This window comes from Gastrolobium bilobum, unplaced genomic scaffold (assembly GCF_033153095.1).
Source record: "Gastrolobium bilobum isolate Gb01-03AN ecotype WA unplaced genomic scaffold, APGP_CSIRO_Gbil_v1 utg7600, whole genome shotgun sequence".
In the NCBI taxonomy this organism is placed as follows: domain Eukaryota; kingdom Viridiplantae; phylum Streptophyta; class Magnoliopsida; order Fabales; family Fabaceae; genus Gastrolobium; species Gastrolobium bilobum.
This window is the reverse complement of record NW_026897674.1, coordinates 955183-979381: the sequence shown is the minus strand read 5'-3', so window position 1 is coordinate 979381 and position 24199 is coordinate 955183. Positions and strand designations below refer to the sequence as shown.

Sequence of the window (24199 nt, the reverse complement as noted above, 5' to 3'; positions counted from 1 at the left end):
TTATCATGTACACCCTATACACACATTAAAATGTGTGAGACTCATTTTTTTTTTTTTTCTCTCTTCTCTTCATTTGGTTCCACGGGACCCTATATGTGTGTGCAAGACAAAAATTATAAACGTTATTCCCTTTATTAAAATAACTCATTTCACGCGAATATAAAAAAAAATAAAAAAATAAAAATTCTCATGCTATGGCCGAAACATCAACTGTATCCTGGTAGTTAACCGTTAATTATGCATTTCTCTGTTTTGATTTCGGTGCAGCTATTGTCGCTTGCCGTTTTGATTCCCGTCGTCGTTCCCCTTCTTCATTCCCATACAAACCCTAAAATAATCCCTCAAATCCCAATTCGGCCAAATTGACAAGATTCCATTGACGCAATGTCCAATTCGATTCTTCTTCTTCTAGTTCTTTACCCTGCATTGATGTGTAGCTTCGTGAATTCAATGCGGTTCGAGCTGAAATCTGGTCAAGCCAAGTGCATGTCCGAGGACATCAAGAGCAATGCCATGACCGTCGGCAAGTACTCCGTCATTAATCCCAACGAAGGGTACCCGATTCCTGATTCTCACAAGATCACTGTCAGGGTATGTTTTGGATTGCACCCTTTCAATCTCAAATTAGGAAATTTGGGTTTTTTTATTTCTATTATTTTCTTTTATTATTATGAATTAACATAAAAATGTGCATTTTTTTTCAAAATCTTTGTGGTAGAAAATGTATGAGAACAAGAACATTTGGATCCCCAATGGGTTAGCTGTTGTCTACTTGTTAGAAGGTTTTGTAATTATTATTAGGGTTTGATGTTTGTACTTTGTCTTTTTAAACAAGAGAAAGAGATATACACAATGAAAATCACAGGGAAAAAGTGAGTAATTTTTTTTTAATTTGAATTTTAAATGAAAAACATTAATTTTAACTAAAATGTTATTATTATTATTTTCGTTTTTTTATTTTGGCTTTGAATTTTAAGTTTTCTGAATTTGAAATGGCTCACACTTTTATGGCATCTATTGGCGTGTGTATAATGTGATTGGTTGCCAGGTGCGTTCGCCTTATGGGAACAATTATCACTTTGGAGATAATGTGGGTTCTGGAACTTTTGCATTTACTGCAGCTGAGGGTGGTGACTACACAGCTTGTTTTTCGGTACAAACTGATCACAATCCTACGTTTAATGTGGTCATTGATTTTGATTGGAGAACTGGGGTTGCTGCCAAGGACTTGTCTATGGTTGCCAAGAAAGGGCAGATTGAAGTAAGTCTGAGTAGTATTATAATGTTCCTTGACTTAACATTTATATGTGTATGATTGGTATCATTGGAGGAGCGCTTTGGAGTCCTAGGAATTCACCATAATTAGTTCGTTGTGATATTATGACTGATTAAACTAAGCAATGTAGATCTAGCTGCTGCTGTAATTTCATTCTATGGGAATGCACTTACAAAGAGTAGCTTTGTCTTGGCTTGAAGATGCAGGGAGGAAGAGGAGTCACTATGAGCTTTTACTAAATTCATATTTCATAAGTCTGGAATTAACTTGAATTTTGAAGTTAATAATCTGACTCGGTAGCTTTTGAATTTCTGTTTCTTGTTTCAATAGGACCTTCCTTGATCCTCTTCTAGAATCTTAGTTCTTTGTTCACCATTTTTCCTGTGATAGAATTACAAATTATGCTTGTCTAAAAGGTTAAGTCAGTGGAACTTCTGACAATAATTTACGTTGTATGGATAGGGAAAATGAGGAACTGGCAGAACCTGTATAAGAAAGAATATAGGTTATTTACTCAGATTTAATGTTACGCCGTGGTTTTTAATCCAAATTTTTACCTTAGCTAGCCCATTCTTTACGTATGAATATGTATCTTTCTTGCTAAATTAAGATGTCAAATCCCAAAAGTATGAACCACGAACACATGTTTTAATATCATTGCTAAATTCCAGTCTGTCATTTTATATTTCCCTGTCTAACTCCTGAAAGATTTTTTGTGAAAGAAGTTGATAAACATGAACGACTTATAAGGTGATTCTAAAACATCAACCTAATTTCTTTCCCCTTTGTAAGCTGCAGGGATTTTTTATTTATAAATCTAATTATTAGTCTGGTGTATATTCTAATTAAAGTGTTGTTTCTTTCCATCTTAGGTAATGGAATTTGAGTTAAAGAAGTTGTATGAAACTGTCACATCAATCCATGACGAGATGTTTTATCTTCGTGGAAGGTATAAAAGTTTTTCCTGCGTAGTTGGCATCTTTGATTTAATATACAATGTTTCTCCATGTGATCTTCTGATGGGAACGGTGTTTTACTAGGTTCATTCAAAATTTCTTTTAAATACAACATATATGGAACATATCCTTGTTGGCTCAGATGAAATTGGAATACTTTTTTGAGACGGATCTCTGTGTTTGGCTATGGCATGTCCTTGCCAGCATTTTCATACACACTAAGAAAGAATATAGGTTATTTACTCATATCAATGCCTTGCATCAACTTTTGCTATTCTCTAATCCGTGTATGAGTGATCTGATCCATGTTGCCATGGAAAACTGTTTATTTTGTTGTCTTATTATCCCCAAAAGAGAGGTAGCAATGAAATCACTTAACCAATTACCCTTACGCCTAACCAACAAAACAGAAATTAAAAAACTTTCTAGAAAATTTGTGACACAGGTTTTTTAATTCCCATGGGATAACAAAGATTATTCCGTGGTCTTTCTTTAACATGTCATAACCCTAATCATTCAGTGGGTTGGTGTTCATCAGAAGTTTTCCATATTTTATGCTACCAACGTCCTTCTCTCTTGTTCTCCACCTTTGTGAATCAACTTCTTTACTCACATGTTATTCTGTACGGGTCATGAATGTGATAAGCCTTGGAGGAAAGGGTGTAGTTGACTGGTGACAGAGTTCTATTTTATGTTTAAATTTTGAAAGGTTTGACTTCACATGATCATGCACTCTATTGGAGCCTAGAATTTTATCCAATCTAATTAGAGTTTTTGCTGAATTTTGATGACCTTTTCTCCATGGGGCTGACATAGGGAGGAAGAGATGCAAGATCTTAACAGAGCGACTAACACCAAGATGTTTACCTTCACTTTCCTTTCAATTTTGGTTTGCTTGTCTGTGGCTGGTTTGCAACTATGGCATTTGAAGACTTTCTTTGAGAGGAAGAAGCTCCTCTAAGATCCTTCACCCCAATTTTGTTCATTTGGTTAGCTCGGTTCTTATTTCCAGTTGATCGGCTGTTCCTAATGTATCTCATACGTGATTTAGATAATGTTTTTCTTTGATAATTTATAATGATAATTAGAACTCGCTGCCAATTATAGATTATATTGATGGAACTGCAAAAATTGAAAGTAAATAAACAGACTTGCAATTCCAGCATGTATATATTATATAACATGAACACTTGTGCTTGGCTCATATCAAGGTACATGCATAAAATTTCTCTACAGCAAAATTCAAATCTCTTTTTCGGCTAGGTTTATATTCAAAGTTAGGCCTTAAAAGCATGCGATTGTGAGGACTTTATAAAAAGACAACAAGAATAAATACATAAAATTGAGGAGTAAGTAACAATTTTTTTTTAATATAAATTATGGGCTCATTTTTTTTGTTGTTAATGTAGATAAGTTATCTACGTTGACTCTAAAATAACATTGTTTTGGGACAAAAAATTAAACATTTTAATAATTATAACAGTCTTTCCGTTATAATTTTTTAATTGCTAGTTGAAATCAATAATCCAATAACAAGATACCTAGATCGGGGGAACAATGACTAATATGTCACTGTTCATTGACTTTTTTACCGAAATGCCACGCGAACAGTAAAATTTACTAGACTGTCACGCTTTGAAGTTCGCTACCACTAGCGAACTTAGTAGTCAATAATTTCTTGACACGTGGCACACTTTCGCAAGAAAAGATGACTGCTACATGTCAAAGTTCGCTACCACTGATAGCGAACTTGGTAGCCAATGATTTCGTGAAAGGTGGCACATTGTCCCATAAAAAGTTGACTGAAGGAAGTGGTAGCGAACTTCGTGTCCGACGTGGCGCAATCTCTTTAACCGATCAGAATTAATGTACCTATCACAATCAAAAAAGAAAACGAAGAAAAATAACTATTTAATTAATATACTAATCACAATTAATATATCAATCACCAATCACAATTAATGTATTAATCACCGATCACGATTAATTCTGATCACGATTAATGTATCAATCACGAATCATAATTAATGTACCAATCATAATTAATTTTGATTGGTACATTAACTGTGATTGGTGATTGATACATTAATTGTTTGTGATACCATTGTTACAAATTCGAAAGATATTTGTGAGAGATAAAATATGTCAAATGAAGTGTCATTCAGTAGATCTCGAAAAGTTATATAAAATAAAATAAAAAATATCTGATTTGGATATCCGAATCAAAAGTTATGGTCCTCTGAAGTGATTGGTGATTGATATATTAATTGTGATTGGTACAATCAAAAGTTATTCCCATTGGTACATTAAATGTGATTGGTAATTGGTACATTAATTGTAATTGATGATTGCTACATTAATTTTGATTGATACATTAATTAAATAGCTATTTTTCTTCGTTTTTTTAATTGTGATTGGTACATTAATTCTGATCAGACAACAAGATTGTGCCACGTGGCATCTAGTTCGCTTGGACCTTCAGCAAACTTGGTGCATGTCAAACACGTGGTACATAGGGGCTATGTAGCACCGATACGACACGCGACACGTGACATGACACGACACGACACTCCGACACGTCAATCCTAAAAAATTATGGATTTCGACACGTTGGGACACATTTTAATATTAAATAATATTTTTAATTTATATAGTGTTTATTTCATTTAATATTTAATACTTTAACAACAAAATGAAACTAAATTAATAATACACATCAACACGTTATAAAGATAAAAGCTTTAATAAAAAAATAAGAACTGGGATGAGAAAGATATAATATCAGATAGAGAGATCAAATCATATTAGAGAGAGATCAGAGAGAAGGAGGTACAACAAGAGCGAGATAGGAATTGACAACAATGATGCTGAGATGATCTCTTATCTACTTAAGGGGAAAAAAGACAAAAAAGATAAAATTGATATGATCAGGTGGAAGCTTTATTAATATATTTTAACTTTTAAAAAAATAATTTTTTTTTAAAAAAAAGTTAAAAAAAAATTAAAAAAATTACGAAAATGCCGTTTGACCGTGTCGGGCACGGTCAAATTCGCGTGTCGGAATGGTCAACGTGTCAAAAAAAGTCAACCGTGTGTCCGACACCGTGTCGGAGCGTGTCGAAAAAAGTCAACCGCGTGTCCGACTCCGTGTCGGAGCGTGTTGCCGTGTCGGAGCGTGTCAGATCCGACTCTTCCTGTTTTTACAAGTGTCCGTGCTTCCTTGCATAGGGGTGAAACTGGGACGGGCCGGCCTACAGGGGCCTACGGCTCGGCCTGCTTCAGGCTAGACCTGACCTAGTATATTTTGTATAATAGGCCGGGCTTGAGCCTTAAAAAAACCTGTTTAATAAAAAGGCCGGGCCTATAAGCCTACAGGCCGGCCTATGTTGCATTGTTTATTTTAAATCAAATAAAATAAAATAGTGTAAGTATGCCTTGAAGAAAAAAAAGATATAAATTTAATCAATTGTAATTATTTATAACTTAAACATATTCGATTATATTTTAATAGAAATCTTACTTTATTTCTTATATAGGAGGAATCAACATCTCAACATGTTAGATTGTGTATATGAATATATTAAAAGATTTTGGCAGAGGTTATACTTACTACAAGCATCATGATGTGGTTGTTGGATTCATGTAGTTATTTTTTTTTTGATAACATTCATGTAGTTATTTTAATTCACATAGTATGGATTTGTTTGTTGGATCTGATGAAATATATGTTATTTAATTTGAGCATTTTGCTTTTGAAAATGACTGAAATGCATATTGTATTAGTTTTGTTATGATTCAGGATTCTGTTTGGACGTTGAAATTGTGATTTTTGGTGTAGCAACAGAATTTGAGGACTTTGTAAAGTTGATTCATGGTTCTGCTTGGAAGTTAAAAATTAACAGGCTAACGGGCCAAGTCAGGCCTTTTTATTTTTCATAAACGGGTCAAACCAGGCTAACAGTTAGACTCATACTAGGCTTGGGCCGGGCCAAATTGAAATTTTTTGACGTAGGCTTGGGCTTTTTGGGGCAAAGCTCGGCTCAGCCCAGCCCACTTTCACCCTTAGTGGTACACCTAGTTCGCTGCATGTGGCAACAAATTTCTCCAATGTGTCAGCATTTATTGTAACATAGTTCGCTAACAAACTTGTTGTCCAGTATAAACGTGCCACATCAACAAATCAAATTCACCGGAGAGTGTAGCAAACTTGCTCTAAAAATAATACTATTGGCTTTAGATAAAAAAGTGGATGAAAGGTCACTTGTCCTAGATTGGGTGAATGACGGGTGGGTTTAATAACATGGAATGAAAGACATGTTTTTACTTTATTCATTCAAAATTTGTTGCTCGGATTCCAATGGGAACAGCCACTGTTGCATCAACACTTGTCTACATCGCCGAGAGGTGCAGTTCCATGCGAGACCTGAAGCTTATCCACGCCCACGCGTTCCGCACGTGCCTCCACCAACACACGGTGGTCCTCGGCAAACTCTTCCGCTTCGCCGCCGTATCCCCCTTCGGCGACTTACCATACGCCCACCGCATGTTCGACCAAATGCCCCATCCAACCACCTTCTTCTACAACATCCTCATCCGTGCACACTCTCAAAGCACCACCTCCGCTTCCCACTCCACCCACTTGTTCAACCGCATGAGGCAAAACGGCGTCGCCCCGGATGAATATTCCTTCACCTTCTTGCTCAAATCACGGTCAAGGTCAACGACCACACAACTGGTCGATGAGATACACGGTGCCGTTTTCAAGTTCGGGTTTTGTTACCACTTACATGTCCAAAACGCGTTGATACACTTGTATGCCGCTTGGGGAGTGACCCTGTTGGCTCGCAGGGTTTTTGAGGATGTTGTGAAAATGGGTTTGGAGATTGATGTTGTGTCCTGGTCGGGGTTGCTTGTTGCACACGTAAGAGCTGGCGAGTTGGACATTGCAAGAAGGGTGTTTGATGAAATGCCCCAGAGGGATGTGGTTTCATGGACAGCCATGTTGTCCGGGTATACCCGGGCAAAGCAGCCCAGAGAGGCGTTGGAGTTGTTTGGGGAGATGATGCATGCTGGGGTGAGGCCGGATGAGGTTACAATGTTGATTGTGATCTCGGCTTGTGCCAATTTGGGAGATGTGGAAACTGGTAGGATGGTTCACCGGTATGTAGAGAAAAATGGGTTTGGATGGATGGTTGCACTGTGCAATGCTCTCATTGACATGTATGGGAAGTGTGGATGCTTGGAGGAGGCATGGCACGTGTTCAATGGCATGAGGAGGAAGTGCTTGATCACGTGGAACACGATGATGACTGCCTGTGCTAACCATGGGAATGCTGATGATGCATTATATTTGTTTGAATGGATGATTCGTTGTGGGGTTGTGCCTGATGGGGTGACACTTCTGGCACTTCTGGTTGCATATGCTCATAAGGGGTTGGTTGATGAAGGAATTAGATTGTTTGAGAGCATGCAAAGGGACTATGGAGTTGAACCCAGGATTGAGCATTATGGTGCCGTAGTAGATATGTTGGGACGCTCAGGGCGATTACAGGAGGCGTATGATCTGCTCACAAGCATTCCAATTCCAAGCAATGATGTTATTTGGGGAGCACTTCTTGGAGCCTGTAGGATTCATGGTGATGTTGACATGGGGGAAAGGGTAATAAAGAAGTTGTTGGAGTTGAAACCAGATGAAGGGGGATACTATATTCTCCTCCGTGACATCTATGTTGCTGCAGGCCGGACTGTAGAAGCCAATGAGATGAGGCAAGCCATGTTAGCTAGTGGAGCAAGAAAAACTCCTGGATGTAGTTGGGTGGAAGCATGAAGTTTAGTCATGCATCCGCAATAATCATCATTCAATGCAATTGTTATGCCCTCAGTGTAGGCTGTGCTCTTCTTCTGTAGAGTTCTCAGCAAGGAAACTCTGATTTTTGTCACTATATTTGAAGGAGATAGGTGCAGCAGGGGAATTGGGATGAAAAGGAGGGGAGAAGAGAAAGATAGGGACAAGATGGCGACCAAATAATTCCTGTGTTATTCGGTCATTTTCCCCAAATTTATAACAATCCTACCGTAATTCAAAATAACGGAAAAAGCAAAGGATAAAAGATAGATGCTAACCATAGTAGATGAGTATGCAATCTGATCTTAGAGTAAAGAACTTTTGCGACCTAACAAAAAAGTACGGTCCTCACTTTCGTCCCTTACAAAAAGAATACTCATATTAATCTTTTTCTAGAGACTAAATTGGATCTTCTTTGAATTTCTAAAGAATCACATTTTGAAAGAATTCGAATTGTAAAGGGATCAAAAGTTGATTTTTTTTTTTTGTAAGAAACGAAACTGGGTATGGTGTCTTTTTTGTTAGTCACCAAAAACATCTTTATTCTTATCTTAAGATGTAATGATTGAAATTCAACTTATCCTACTGCAGTAAATCCTAGTTGGGCCTGCTTTCTCCTTCTAACTTTTGTAATCCTTCAAGTAACTGGGCCTTTTCTTCTGACGTTGGATCCTTGTTGCTGTTGGGTCTGCTTTTGTCGTCAAGGCCCAGATTATTGGCGAAGTTGGATTGATCGGACGCGGCTTTGGGCAGTGGGTGGCTTTTCAAGGTTGCATTGGGACTGTGTATCTGAAGATTTGTGGGAGGTGTTCGGTGCTAAACAACCGTAGATCTATATATCATAAGTGGTATATGAGAGAGATATACTTTATTGGCGTAAAACCAAAGTTTCAATCACTGCACGCATTAGGCATATAGTCAAGGTTAAAAGTATGTACACGGAATTTTTAGCCTTTTATTTATGGGTGAAGAATATACTTACCATTAAAAAAGTTTACCATCTTTACAACCAACTTAATAACCGTTGATTTTTGTCAATCTAACGGTTATAATTTATTAGAAATTATTGGATCGTATTTATTAATTAATTATTAATTCTCAATAAATCTAATAAATTATAACCGTTAGATTGACGGAAATTGATTAGGTTCGTTATAAAAGTAATAAATTTTTTAAGTGATAAATATATCCTGCTCTCTTATTTATAAAAATTATTTCTTGGACTTGGGCCGCACAAAATCTTTCAATTAGTATTATATCTGCTTTGTTTGATGGAATTAAGGGTTCTTATCTCTTGATTCTTTTTATATCATATTGTTGAGATTCTCTCAGATATTCTTTGAATATATCGTGATATTCGATTGGAGATATGATTAGAATATGGATTTAGTCCATAACATAACATAAGGTTGTTAACAAAACATTATAGTTTTTCCATTTTCTTCATGAGCGTTGTCGTGGTAAACTCTCTGAGCATCATCTTCTTTCTGTCTGATGATCTTAGTGGTGGTTTTTAGCGTTTGTAACATACACTTATTTTTATAGTTGTAACATAAAATTGGTTTATGTTCAAATGGCTGATAGGATTAGTACTTTGCCAGAGGCTGTCCTATGCCATATTCTCTCTTTTCTTCCAACCAAACAAGTTGTTGCCACCAGTCTTCTCTCAAAGAGGTGGAAACCTCTTTGGCTGTCTGTCCCCACTCTTGACTTCGACGATAAAACCTACCCCAAAAACAAACTGTCATATTACCGCTTTGTACAGTCAGTGTACGCAGTTATCCTCTCCCGGCATTTGCACCAACCGATCCAAACATTTCGCCTCTGCTGTCAATCTTCTCTTTGTGAATCGACCAATATCAACATATGGGTTAATGCTGCACTACATCGCAGAGTTGAGCACCTCGAACTTTGTCTGCCGCCTTTGACGTTGTTTAGGTATGAACCGGACATCAACTTGCCTTCTGCCATTCTCAGCCACAAGACCCTTGTTGTTCTCAAGTTGAGGGGATTAGTACTCAAAACACTTTGTTCTATTGATTTGCCCTCACTTAAAATCCTGCATTTGAATTCCATCCGTTTCTTAGAACCCAGATATCTCGCGGAACTTCTTTCTGGGTGTCCAGTTCTTGAGGATTTGGAAGCAAATGCTTTGTATTTTGAAAACTCTCTACCTAAGGGAGAGTTTAAAAGGTTACCCAATTTGCTCAGAGCATATATTTTTACGCGTCGTATTCCATTGGATGTAGTTAGTAACGTAGAATTTCTGCGCATAATTAAGGTACTGGAAATGTGATTTTATATGTGATTACTTTTTATTTTTAAGGAAGATGAGATTTCTAATATTTTGTTATTGTAACTCTTGCAGGTGGAAGATGAGTTTGGTGACGAAGAGATGAATATGGTTAATGAGGAGGATGCGAAACACTGTGTCAAGAACTTTATTCCTGTGTTTCACAATTTAATCTATATTGAACTCATCTATTTTGATTATGTTAAGGATTGGCTTCATCTCGTAGAAGTGCTCAGACATAGTCCCAAGCTTCAAAATCTTATCATTAATCAGGTGTGCTAAGTTTAAGCCTTTTAAGGATGATTTTGTTTTTATCTTTTCTTCTGATATTTTTATTAATTTTTATTATACGTCTATTGTTAATAGGATTATCGTGATTTCTTTGAAGAAGACGAAGGAGGAGATTGGGCATGCCCACAATCTGTTCCTAAATCAGTGTCATTGCAACTTAAAACATGTCGTGTTAATAATTATAAAGGTTCTAATGGTGAGTTTCGATTCGCAAGTTATATTATGCGAAATGCAAGAATGTTACAGAACATGACAATCTGTTCTCATGCTGCTGCAAATCGACAACGAAAGCTTAAAATGATCAAAAAATTATGCTTGTGCAGAAGGCGTTCAGCAAAATGCAAACTTTCATTTAAATGAAATGATATTTTGATGGGATTTGAGTAGCTGCAAACGTTTCTTTGATGTCATCCTTTTCATTAGTAGCTTTATTTAAGAACATATACTTTTTTTAATTTTTCAAATTCATCCGACTCATTTCTTTATCCATGATTGTAAGTTGTGTTGTTCTGAACCCATTTTGTGGCAATTGTTAAATTCTGATCTTATTATGCATTCCCACCAGCGCAGGAAGTTGTGTTTATCATAATATCATGTTGGTCAGTTTTTGTTTCTTCTCTGCCACACTCAACAGCCCAAAAACACAGATCTAACAAGTAGTTGTTTGCTCAAAAGGACGCTTTGTAATTTTTTTGATAGCATTAATGTTCTAATTTTCGTATGTGTGTCTAAACCAAATATTGTTTCACCCTGGATCTCTATACTCATTTTCTTTTAGCCTTCCCTTGTGATTGGTTTGATATACACTAGAAAAACCAAAGATGTATTCATTTCCAATCCATTAAGTTATTGTTAAATACAAATAAAAAAGGGTTTATCTGCCCCCCTTCCCCCAACACACAACTGCACGCGCACACACACTCATGCACGTAAATGCAAGGGACTACTAATATTTTCTTCTTCTTTTTTTACAATATGATCCACTCACTTTAACACACACACGAAAACGCGAGGGACTGTTAATATTTTCTTTTTCTTTTTTTATAATATGATCCACTCACTTTAATACGCACGCACGCGAGAGATTACTAATATTTTCTCTCTTTTTTTTTTACAATATGATCCACTCACTTTAATACACACACTCACACACGTAAACGCGAGGGACTACTAATATATATATATATATATATATATATATATATATATATATATATATTTACAATATGATCCACTCACTTTAATGCACACACACATATACATATGTAAATGCGAGAGAGTTCTATTAATATTTTCTCTCTTGTTTTTTTTACAATATGATCCACTCACTTTAATCTGAGCAGGAATATTTTTTTCAATAAAAAATGGGTTTAATATTTTTGTTTCAGATGTAAAAATTTTTTCTGCTGTACTCATATAAAAGTAAATCGATTCTGCTAATTTTTTCTTTCTCTCCTTTTCAAAATGGGGTCTCCACACTTTTATGTGAGTGACCGAGAAAAAATTTCTGTATCAAATGTTTTTCCCTTATTGGGAAAAATGTTCTTAACATTTACCAAAGAAATATCTTGAAAAATGATAACACATTATTCTTTCAAATAAAGTTGTTGCTGAAAACTAAAAAATTTCATGTGTGAAGGTCATTCCAAGATAATTTAAATTTTGAGTTTTAATTATCACGTGATTAACAAAAGATCAGTAACTGTCACATTGGAATGGCGAGTTCATACAAACTCACCATTGGCCTGTTATTCTTCTTCCACTTTTGGAGAATCTAGAAAACCAAGCTACATAGTAGAGCATTAATTCTTCACATTGGATGGTGAGCTCAGCAGCCAACTGGGCATGATGGGAGGTGAGTTATTGTTTTAAGCAGCTGAAGAGGCTATCAATGATTTTGTTGAGTTGGTGGAAGGCACTACTTAAGAACCTACCTTATGATTGTAAAATTGCTTTTCTATTTTTTGCGTTTTTGTTGTTATATAACCATGGCTGATGGTAGGATTAGCAATTTGACTGAGGCTGTCCTTTGCCACATTCTCTCTTGATGGTTCATTCGGCTGTGGAGGAATAATGTCATCCATGACAGTGACCTTAAAAGGTCGGAGAGTGTCATTAAGGTGATTGAAAAAGTTATTGAAGACATGTACTTAACCATCCATAGACCTTTAAATTGTTCTGAAATTAGCAACCAGATTTCCTTCAAAGATCATTGGACACGATCCCCTGGTGGCTGGATTAAAGTTAATGTTGATGGGATTGTTTCCCTAAACAAGGCTGCTGGTGGGGGCCTCATCCGAAATTCTTCTGGGAACTGGATTGGTGGGTTCCAAGTGTTTCTGGGATCCTGTTCCCCTCTTCAAGCAGAGCTCTGGGAAATCCTTCATGGGATAGAGTATGCTTGGAGCCTTGGTCTTCCTAAGGTTATAGTTGAGAGTGATTCTTCTCAAGCTATTAACTTACTTACCTCCTATGACGCTCGAAAACTGCCCCTGGTAGTTAGGATTCGAGCACATCTTACTAAGAATTGGGTTACTGAGTTTGTTTTTGCTAAAAGAGAGCTTAATTCTTGTGCTGATTGGTTGGCCAAACATGCTTTGGACAAGCCTCTAGGTCTCTCCTTTTTCTCCTCCCCTCCTGAAGATCTTTAAAAGCTGCTTCTGTTAGTCCTTCAGGATGCTGATGTCCCCTCTTTTGCTAGGGTTCCTGACTAGTTTCCTTTCCTTTTGTTTTTTGCTTTCTGTTTATTTTTCTGTTTTTGGGGCGTGCCCCTGTTATGTACCAAAAAAAAAAACAAGTTGTTGCCATAGTGTTCTCTCCAAGAAGTGGAATCCTCTCTCTGTCCCCACTCTCGACTTCGATGATCATGTCTATGCCAATAAGGAAGACAAGTATTCTTGCTTTGTAGAGTTTATGTGCATACAAAATGTACTGAAAATGTGATTTATATGTGATTACTTTTTATTTTTGAGAAAAATGAGATTTCTGATATTTTGTTATTGTGTAACTCTTGCAACTGGAAGAATATTTGGTTAATGACGAAGAGATGGATATGAATATGATTAATGAAGAGGAAGCAGAACCCTGTGTCAAAGATCTTATTCTCGTGTTTCACAATTTGACCTATATTAAACTCATTTATTTGAAGGGAAAACTTCAAAAAACTCTTTACAACTTTCCTCAAAATCACTTAACCCCATCTCCGAAATTTTTAATCATTTACCTCCTACTTAAATTTTTTTTATCACTTATCCCCCTAATTTGATTTTTCATCCAAAATCTTGTTAACAGAGTTAAATTTTTTAAAAATACCAAAATTACCCTTAATAGAAAAAAGAAAAACATAATTTCTTCACCAACACAATTTTAGACGAACTCACAGAATGTTTTCTTTAAGGTAGCCTTGTTAGAATTAGTAATTATTAAAATTATTTCCTACAAATTCCATTGCTATTAAACACCGCACTCACAATTGGTGGTGTCGTTGTTCAAATACATGGGCTAAAAATATCAACGAGTTGATTACAAAGAAACCAACATGATACTCAATAGAATCGTCCACTAATAATTTCATAAGATGTAAATCATTCACAATATCAAATATTATCAAAACGAAAAAAACTTGCCACCTCTTAAAAGTAATAGTTTTAAGGACAAACTTCAAAAAAAACTCCTACAAGTTTTCTCAAAATCACTTAATCCCCTCCCTGAAATTTTTAATCATTTTATTTTATCAACGACACCAACAATTATGAGTGCGGTGTTTAATAGCAATGGAATTTGTAGGAAATAATTTTAATAATTACTAATTCTAACAAGGCTACCTTAAAGAAAACGTTCCGTGAGTTCGTCTAAAATTGCGTTGGTGAAGAAATTATGTTTTTCTTTTTTCTATTAAGGGTAATTTTGGTATTTTTTTTAAAAATTTAACTCTGTTAACAAAATTTTGGATGTAAAATCAAATTAGGGGGTAAGTGATAAAAAAAATTTAAGTAGTGGAATAAATGATTAAAAATTTTGGGGAGGGGGTTAAGTGATTTTGAGGAAACTTGGGTTTTTTTTTTTAAGTTTTCCGTTATTTTAAGTATGTTAAGGATTGGTTTTACGTTGTAGAAGTGACCAACCATTGTCCCAAGCTTCGAAGACTTGTCATTTTTCAGGTTTGCTGAGTTTAAGGATGATTTCTGTTGTTATCTTCTCCACATATTTTTGTTAATTTTATTTAGTGTCTATTGTTAATGGGCTTATTGTGACTTCTTTCATTGCGACTACTTTGAAGAATATGAAGAAGGACGAGAATGGCCATGCCCACAATCTGTCCCTAAATCCATTTCATTGCACCTTAAACCATGCCTAATTCATAATTATACAGGTTCAAAAGGTGAGTTTCAATTTGCAAGATATATTATGCCGAATGCAGGACTTTTACGGTCCATGAGAATTAATGTCAAGCAAATCAACAGGAGGAGCTCAAAATGATCAAAGAATTATCCTTATGCACAAGGCTCTCTAAAAGATGTAAACTTTCAATTAAATAAAGAGATTTATAAGTATTATGTGACATGAAACTGGATTCCTCCTGCCACTGAGAGAAATAATTCATGGATCCCAGTGAAAAAAGTAAAAGAAAAAAAAAACAAGTGTGGACCCCACGTTTATTTGGGTCTGTAAGAAAAACTTTTGTTGTCCTGTGACTTTGCAAAGCCCTTAAATAAAATAGGAATTGATATGGTTTGAGTAACAACAAATAGTTCCTTTTAAAAAACTATTTCGATTTAAAATTTTAAACTATTGGATGATGGTCTTTTAATAGTTTATATTATTTTTTAACATATCCCCTCAAGCAACAGGGACTTGAATATTGCACAGGCTCATATTTTGGTTTATCTTTTGTGTTTTTTTATTTAATTTCATTAGAAAGTGAGGAGGTGACGAGGATACCTTGTGGTCACTAAAGATGTGTTTGGCAGGTGGTTTTTGAGGAGATAGATGGGTAAGCAAGAGTGGGGAAATGAGAATGACGTGTTTGATACAGGTTTTTCAGAAACAAAGGAGAGCATGACGTTTCCCCATCAAAAGCTGGTTTCAGTGTAAAATGGGACACTCTGCACTGTTGGGGAAGACCTTCTTCGAGGTGGTATCCGGAGAAAGCTAGGAAAGTCATGATTTTGACGCCAACTTAGTTACGCAAATGCCCCTCTGCAATCACCTCTCTCCTCTAATACCTGTGGTCCGTATTCGCTTGCAAGAACGATACAGAATGAAGAAAGTATTGGTGAGTTTTGCTCTTCTCTCCTAAACAGCTCCATGGGTCATGCATGTGGTTGAAAACCTATCTACCAGTGATTTTCTATTTCTTTGTGTTCGTGATTACTCCATGGTAGCATCCTTGAACTGATTGACGAGTGTAGCTGAAGCAAAGACGAGTCATCTGCTACAGGTTTTGGTCCGCCTCTGTACCTCACAATTACCTCACAATTCCGGTAAGTCATTTGCGTTACTTTCCCCTGTAAAGAATGGAATTGATGTTGTTGATTTGCTCATGGTCGTTTCCGGTAGCCTTGGTTTTAGCAAACAGATGTGCTAATGACTTTCCCCTGCCCATGTCGTGTCCGGTATATGTTGTTTTGGGATGTGTTCATGCTCATGGTCGTTTGTGGTTGTTGATTTGCTTAAAAAAAGGACAAAAGAGTTTTTACTGAAGCAGCTCCAACATTTCGTTCTATTTTTCTAAAATTTCATTGTGCAGAAAAATATTTTATTGATATAGCACAAATGTTGTGATGTGGTACATGTAACCGTCTTCAACTAGCCGAAAAATCCTTGGTTGTTTTTGTTGAGCGGGGCACACCGGACATGTTATCCTTAGGGACTTAAAATGGTGGTTAACAACATACACCCTACACTTTAGTGCTGCATGCTTTCATAGCAATATTTTTTTTTATATTGTGTTCTTAATTTCAGTTTATTTGTATTTTTTCTCTTAAATTTGTTTTGCCATTGACGCATTCAGTCATTTTTTATGCAGTACATGGTATATATTTGGCTTACTCAGATTTCAACCATTTCTTGCTTTGAGCCTCATCTTGTCTAAAAGAGCTAAATCAGTGGTTTGGTAAGCAACTGGTTTGAGTATGTAAGCAATATAATATTTTATATAATTTCATCTCACTCTGTTCTTCCTTGTAGTTCACTGTATTGTTTTATTGAAAAATGAAAGAATAATCATGCTGAAAATTTTTGCTACGCTTACATCTTGGATTATTAATAGGGTTCCTTTTAGAGCACCAGCTTGGTGAAGTTGTAAACATTGGTGCCTTATTGTCACTGGTTTGATTTGTTAAAACAATCTCACTGTTCAAGGGGGAAAGGTTGCATTACTTGGTTATGTATGTCCATTCCCACATGTGACATTGATGGGAACTGTTATTGTGTTATTTTTAATCCTGAAAGTCATGTTCATTAACTCATTTGGGTTGTACAGATAGTTTCCTTATTTCTGCATGTCATCAAAGGCATGCAGAAATTTGGTTTGATATATGTTGTTTTTTTTGTTTAAGCTGAATTGTTTTGTCCTTCTTTGTGTTAGATCGTTGCAATGAACAATGGAATGGAGTTTAGTGTCATTGTTGTACTCATCACTCATTTGCAGTGTATTAATCAAATGACAATGTTGTTAATGAGTTTGTGTGCTTTGTTATTACGCGATATTCTAAAAAAGAGAAGCAAAAGGAGGACAGTAACATGGCAGTTTTGTAATAGGGTTAGGGTAAGGGAAGTAAATTTCCATAGAATAATTTACTTAAGTGACACTGCTTGTATAGAGAATACAAAGATGGATAGAAGGTGTTTTTTTAAATTGTGTGAGTTAGTGAAAACTGTTGGGGGGCTTGAACCGACGAAGCATATGGGTGTAGAAGAGATGGTTGCAATATTTCTTCACATTTTGGCACATGATGTGAAGAATAGGATAATTAAAAGACAATTCATGAGGTCCGGTGAAACAGTTAGCAGGCAGTTCACCAATGTGCTGTTGGCTGTCGTACGCTGTCATACAGTTTTACTGAAACGACCTGAACCAGTCCCTCAGAACTCAACTGATGAAAAGTGGAAGTGGTTCAAGGTAACTTGACACTGGATTTTACTGTTACAAATATATATTTGTTGAAATTGAGATCTATGCAACTCACCTCTGATACGAAAATTATTTTGGTTTGATTTTTAAGAATTGTTTGGGAGCTCTGGATGGGACACACATCAAAGTTAATCCTTTGATTGTTGATAAGGCGAGATACCTCACTCGGAAGGGAGACATAGCAACCAATGTGCTAGGGGTTTGTTCACAAGATGCTCAGTTTATTTATGTTTTGCCTGAATGGGAAGGATTAGCTGTAGATTCGAGGGTCCTAAGAGATGCCATATCTCGTAGTAATGGTTTAAGGGTTCCAAAAGGTACCTCAAACTTTTGGCTTTATCTTCCCTATTTCGTCTACTGTTCACTTACTTGAATACATGATAATTTATGTCTAATGTTTGGCATCTTTATTGTTTCATGTTACTATTATTTGTGTGATGCTGGTTACATGAATGGGGAAGGTTTCCTGACACCTTATAGGGGCCAAAGATATCATCTTAGTGAGTGGAGACACGGGGCACAACCAACAACAGCACAGGAATTTTTTAACATGAAACATTCTTCTGCAAGGAATGTCATAGAACGTTGTTTTGGGTTGTTGAAGGGGCGTTGGGCGATTGTTAGGTCGAAGTCATTCTATCCGGTTAAAACACAAATCAGGATTAAAACTGCATGTTGCTTGCTACATAATCATATCAGAAGAGAGATGGCCTTTGACCCATTAGAGGAGCGTGAAGTGGATGGTCTACCGGTTCAAGACGAGATTGCAGCAAATGATATGATCACTCACGTGGAGTCATCCAATGCATGGTCACAATTTAGGGACGATATGGCCCAACAGATGTTTAACAACTGGAGGAGACGTGTTTGATTTGGACTATGTAACAATTCAAAATGTCCAAAGTTTATGTTTGTTTAGGGTTCGCCTTAGATTTCACTACAAACCTGGATCAGTAAACTCTTATCTTGTAATAATGTTGAATGCTGGCTTATTTTTCGATATCTTCTTTGTCATTATAGTTTGCTCTTCATGTGTATTACACAAATCACGACATGGTATATTCATGTTAGATTTGTTTAATAGGGATGATATAACATTTATTTAACATATTACTTCCATGTATATTTACTCATTGTGCAATTTTTTTAGTTCATCATTGAACATAATGGCCGAAGACAGCCAGCAGTCAACAAAACGGAATAATCATACGTGGATAGCCGAAGAGGATAAAGTGCTTGTGAAATGTCTCATTGACATAGGGTCGAGATGGAAAGGAGATAATGGTTTTAAACCTGGTTTTTCCGGTGCTATAGAGAAGCTCATGCATCAAAGGATACCTGGTTGTACCCTCAAAGGTATCCCTCACATCACATCCCGGGTTAAGTTGTTAAAAAAACACTACAATGCGATCGCTGAAATGATCAGTCCAAATGGTGCAAGTGGGTTTGGATGGAATGATACCAAAAAAATGATAGAGGTGGAGAGGGAGATATTCAATGACTGGGTGAAGGTAAGCTTTGATTCTTACTTACTGTACTTGTATCATTTATGTAGGGTGTGATATTCAATAATTTTATTTGCATATTCAGTAACCTTTTTGTTTAATGTTGTTGCAGAGCCATCCTAACGCTAAGGGTCTGTTCAATAAACCATTTCCACACTACGACAGCTTAGGAGCAGTCTTAGGAAAAGATGTTGCATCTGGACTTAATGCAGAGGGGCCAACATATACGGTTAACCAAATGGAGCAAGAGGGTGGTATGTATGCAGAGAGTAGGACTGGTTTTGACGATTACCTTGACCTGACTGGGGACTATATCCCCACACCTTGTGTTGATACTACAATGCCCGATGTCCCACAAGAGAAGGTGATGCCACCATCTCCTGTATCAACTGCTACTACAACGAGGGGTAAAAAACGTCAGAGAAGTGAAGATCCATTGCTTGTGGAAGTTGTTGATGTTATGAAGGATCTTAGTCATAATTACAGGAAGTCAAATGATAGTATTGATAAGTTGGTAGGTTGCTTTCAACATCAAGCTGAGGGTAGCCATAGGCGAATGTCAATTGTGACTAAACTGGAGAAATTTGAAGAATTGACGGTGCAACAACAGGTTGATGTTGCTGTGCAATTGGGCAGGGATAGCAATCTCACAGATGTCTTCATGCAATGCAGTCACGCGCAACGAGCTGTTATAGTGGCTGGATTGTTGGCTACTCATCAGTGACTGACACAATATCACTTTTTTTGGTTGTGCGGATAGATAGGCATTTTTTTGTAGCATATGGTTATCTTTTGTGAATTGTAACCACAATGATGTTAATATTAGAAGTCGGGTCTCCTGCCAATGTATATCCTTCATGTAAATGCTTCAGAAGTGTGGCTGCTTGCCTTTTTGTGGATGCCAATATATTAGTCTTCAAAGTATACATGTTCCTGAATGTGAAGGTAATCTGTGATTTCAAACAACTATCAGTTTCTTTGTTAATCTGTAAAGTTGATTTATTTGATTTTTAAATCATCATGTATACTTGCAGGATGCATTTCATACGGCCACTCTCCAAGATTTAACAAATCTTAGTGCTTTGGGCGCAGAAAGGGGGTCTTGGAGTGTCAAATTTTTTTGTTTATGATTGAGTTGACACATGTGGTAAAGTTTCACCAAGATTGAGTTATTATGCAGTCCATGGGAACATTGTATATCCTGAAAGTTAATGTCTTTCAATTGTGCTTGTAAACTTTGTGAATTGGCAAATGTGTTGTCAGATGTAAAGGATAATAGCTGGTGACAACTGACCCAATATAACAGTAGAAGGAGTACCACAGCAATGATTCCATTAATATATATATTCAATTGACAAAATGCTGTCCTTACCTTATTTGTAAAATATTTCAGTTCATTTGGAGGAGTGACACCTGCAATCGGTTTTCTGTTATATGGATGCTGTCTGTGACTTACACCACAAAGGATACTAGGTCACATATTTATTTTTTGTGTTTATATAAAGATTTGTTGTGTTAATGTATTTTGGTTGCCATCTGTGTATGCTACCATGTCTACAGGACCTGTACCTACGAAGGCTGGATTATTTTTGGATGAGAATATGAAGGCACAACATCACCAATACATATTAGTCTTGCTATTTTTAAGTTTTACACTGCATATAATGTTATTAATGTTTTGTTTTTTTCTTGTGTTCTGTTAGGTATCTTTTTCAGAATTGTAACCACCATACTGTTAATATTAGATCAGGGGTAGGCTGCCAAAGTGGAGCATATATGCCTAATCCTTTGTGGCTGATTCCTTTTTTGTATGTAACTTTTTGTGTTATACGCCATGTGGCTGCCAATCATACTTGTACTAACCCTTCATATCAGTTAATATAAGGTTCTGTTACCTGATGTGGGTTGGTGTAAGTGTTTTTTTGGTAATATATCCTAGTCTTTACTTTAGTCTATAAGGAGGGGTAAGGCATGCTATTCCTAATGCCCTTTTTTTAAATTGAAATCATCTAATATATCAATTAGTAATATTTTGACATGTTACTGGATTATATCACTCAGATACCTGTTTAGCTTTTGTACTGCTGCAGTCAGTGAGGTAGATGCCTTGTAAGAGGTGTGTGGCAAATTCTACAATTCAGTTATTATAAATGGTCTACCAGGGAGGTCAAATTGTATACCAGTTTCATTCAGCTATTTCTTATACAATGGTTAACCTTTAACTGTACTCATATGTTTTTGCAGGAAGAATTTCTGCTCCCACTCTTCAGTAACAAGAAAGTATGGGCAAAAAAATTTAATTAATGCTTTTTAATAAAATAATTACTCATTTATTACAGTTTTAAAAATAATTACGGATCTATTACACAATGTGACGCCTCATTTGGGCGTCTCAACCTAAGGGGAGACGCCCCAATGGGGCGTCTCTCATGAGGTGTTGACACGTGTCATTTTTTTTTCAAAAAAATAAAAATTTAATCATAAAACTTCTGAAGGCCATAACTTTTGACTCGGGTATCCAATTCAGGTAATTCTTTTTTTGATTTCACATAATTTTTCGAGATCTACGCAATGACATCTAATTTGATATATTTTATTTCTCACAAACATAATTTAAATTTAAATCAGGTAATCCTTCTTCCTTAGAGATTTAGAATATTTATTTAATTATTTCCTTTATTAATACAGGTTTTTTAAATTGATTTTTGAGTTTAAATCACAAATCAAATCTTTATTTTGTTTTCCTTATTAATAATAATTGTAACTTTTAATTTAAATCACAAACTAAATTTTTTTTATAATAAAAATAAAAAATTATTTTTTAAATTAAATCACACATCAAATCTTGATTTATTTTTTATATTAAATCACAAACGCAGAACTCAGAGGCTTCTGAGTTTAAAAATGTGACACGTGTCAACACCTGACACATTACCAATCACGTCTAAATTGAGTTTCAATCAAGAGGCAATTACGCTTAATTTAGGTAATTTTATTTTTGAAAAACATTCATAAGCCATCATTAATTTCAGACCACAAATAATAATCCAGAAGTTCATAGCATTAATCATTAATTTCAAAAATAATATCCTTCCTCCTTAAAGATTTAGAATATTTATTTAATTATTTTCTTTATTTCTACAGATTTTTCAAATTGATTTTTTAGTTTAAATCACAAATCAAATCTTTATTTTGTTTTCCTTATTAATAATGATTTTTATTTTTAATTTAAATCACAAACCAAATTTTGGTTATAATAAAAAAAATTATTATAAAAAAAAATTATTATAAAAAAAATTAAATCACAAATCAAAATTTTATTTATTTTTTTATATTAAATCACAAACTCAGAACTCAGAGGCTTCTGAGTTTAACCGCTCTTATAATACCATTCTTGCAAATTAAAATTGTATTTGTGAGAAATAAAATATGTCAAATGACATGTCATTGCGTAGAACTCGAAAAGTTATGTGGAATCAAAAAAAGAATTACCTGATTTGAATACCCGAGTCAAAAGTTATGGCCTTCAGAAGTTTTATAATTAAATTATTATTATTTTTTTTTAAAAATGACACGTGTCAACACCTCATGAGAGACGTCCCATTGGGGCGTCTCTCTTAGGGTGAGTCGACCAAATGAGGCGTCTCATGTGACGCCCAAAAGAGACGTCACATTGTAGAATAAATCTGTAATTATTCTCAAAACTGTAATAAATGAGTAATTATTTTATTAAAAAGCATTAATTAAATTTTTTTGCAACGAAATATTACAAAAAGTGTTGCATCATAAGGATCATTGGGAGCACTGTTCCTGGCTTAAAACCAATAGCCTTGCTAAGTACTGTCCAAGTTCTAACAACTTTGTGGAGTGATCAGTAGGCATCTAATGTATATAAAATCATTGCTCCCCGGGTTGAGATTGGAGACCTTGTGGAGTGATGCTTGGACAACGCACATGATGATTGACTTTTACAGATAAACGAAGAAAGGAATATTATGGCACTTTTTAGACTGAGCTATGGTTATATGGATTTCAGTTAATTAAGTGGATTTTGGTTGGCAAAGAATGGTTTAGTTTCAATATGCTGGGTACATTTAATTTGAGTATGGTTTAGTTTGGCAATGTAGGATTTCTCAGTAAGAGATATATATATATTATGTACTAGTGTTTCCCTTCAAGTAATACAAGGAGAATTATTCATTGTTCTTCATATTTGTCTATAGATTTGCTTTAATTTTTTATTTTGTCTTTGACAACAATTTTGTACGAGAAACCATACTGTCATCATGGCTTAAAATCATTATTTATTTATTTTGGTACAACTGGAGGGCATTAAAAGCCCAAGGAAGGAAAAAAAAAAAAAAAACAGAAATAAACTACCAAGAAAACAGAAAAGTCAAATATTTTCTAGTCAGGATGGGAATCCTTTTCCAGGCTGATCCCACCCTACTCTTCATGTGCCATATCCCATTGAAGGAGGTGCAGTAGTTCTGTTGGTGGTTCTTGTAACCACGAAGCATATTATTGCAGATCCAGGTTTCTAAGGGGTTAATGAAGAAGTTTGCAGGGGTCCTATTTCTGAACCAGTATTTCCACAATGAAGTAGCATATTTGCAATCTCGAAGGACATGCAAGGTAGATTCTCTTTCAATATGACAAACTGGGCACGAGTTTGATCCCCCACTCCAATTGCTACCCCATTCTCTAGTTGGTAGCTTGTTATGTAGAGTTAACCACATGAACATAGTTATGCGGAGGGGCCCTTTCCATTTCCAAAGATGTTTCCAATTGATTATACTTTTTTGGTTGGAATTTTTTGGTTGGCGTGTAAGACACATCATCTGTCCAATTTTTCTCTCCCCAATGCCTCAACATGCTTTTCCAATTCCACAAGCTAT

At 35.7% G+C, this 24199-nt stretch overlaps 4 protein-coding genes across 4 annotated transcripts; all 4 read left to right on the top strand.

Moving 5' to 3' along the window:
• The first annotated feature begins 218 nt into the window (after nt 1–218).
• On the top strand, nt 219–3327 carry LOC133309212 (transmembrane emp24 domain-containing protein p24delta9-like). Its single transcript, XM_061509964.1, has 4 exons — nt 219–591; nt 1049–1261; nt 2149–2225; nt 3049–3327. The coding sequence occupies exons 1-4, from the start codon at nt 385–387 to the stop codon at nt 3191–3193; spliced, it is 642 nt and encodes a 213-aa protein (XP_061365948.1). The 5' UTR covers nt 219–384; the 3' UTR covers nt 3194–3327.
• A 3222-nt stretch (nt 3328–6549) lies between these two features.
• On the top strand, nt 6550–8103 carry LOC133309211 (pentatricopeptide repeat-containing protein At2g20540-like). Its single transcript, XM_061509963.1, has one exon. It carries the CDS (start codon nt 6590–6592, stop codon nt 8057–8059), a length of 1470 nt encoding a protein of 489 aa, XP_061365947.1. The 5' UTR covers nt 6550–6589; the 3' UTR covers nt 8060–8103.
• A 9465-nt stretch (nt 8104–17568) lies between these two features.
• Nucleotides 17569–18667, top strand: LOC133309260 (protein ALP1-like). The gene is made up of 3 exons (XM_061510015.1): nt 17569–17784; nt 17888–18113; nt 18258–18667. The coding sequence occupies exons 1-3, from the start codon at nt 17569–17571 to the stop codon at nt 18665–18667; spliced, it is 852 nt and encodes a 283-aa protein (XP_061365999.1).
• A 295-nt stretch (nt 18668–18962) lies between these two features.
• LOC133309259 (uncharacterized) lies at nt 18963–20025 on the top strand. Its single transcript, XM_061510014.1, has 2 exons — nt 18963–19307; nt 19414–20025. The coding sequence occupies exons 1-2, from the start codon at nt 18963–18965 to the stop codon at nt 20023–20025; spliced, it is 957 nt and encodes a 318-aa protein (XP_061365998.1).
• Nucleotides 20026–24199: the final 4174 nt, after the last annotated feature.

Coding starts and splice junctions, on each gene's coding strand:
- LOC133309212 (XM_061509964.1), top strand. CDS start 385: ATGTCCAATTCGATTCTTCTTCTTCTAGTTCTTTACCCTGCATTGATG. Junction 592..1,048: donor CTCACAAGATCACTGTCAGG/GTATGTTTTGGA, acceptor ATTGGTTGCCAG/GTGCGTTCGCCTTATGGGAA. Junction 1,262..2,148: donor CCAAGAAAGGGCAGATTGAA/GTAAGTCTGAGT, acceptor TTTCCATCTTAG/GTAATGGAATTTGAGTTAAA.
- LOC133309211 (XM_061509963.1), top strand. CDS start 6,590: ATGGGAACAGCCACTGTTGCATCAACACTTGTCTACATCGCCGAGAGG.
- LOC133309260 (XM_061510015.1), top strand. CDS start 17,569: ATGGGTGTAGAAGAGATGGTTGCAATATTTCTTCACATTTTGGCACAT. Junction 17,785..17,887: donor AAAAGTGGAAGTGGTTCAAG/GTAACTTGACAC, acceptor TTGATTTTTAAG/AATTGTTTGGGAGCTCTGGA. Junction 18,114..18,257: donor TGGTTTAAGGGTTCCAAAAG/GTACCTCAAACT, acceptor TGAATGGGGAAG/GTTTCCTGACACCTTATAGG.
- LOC133309259 (XM_061510014.1), top strand. CDS start 18,963: ATGGCCGAAGACAGCCAGCAGTCAACAAAACGGAATAATCATACGTGG. Junction 19,308..19,413: donor TATTCAATGACTGGGTGAAG/GTAAGCTTTGAT, acceptor ATGTTGTTGCAG/AGCCATCCTAACGCTAAGGG.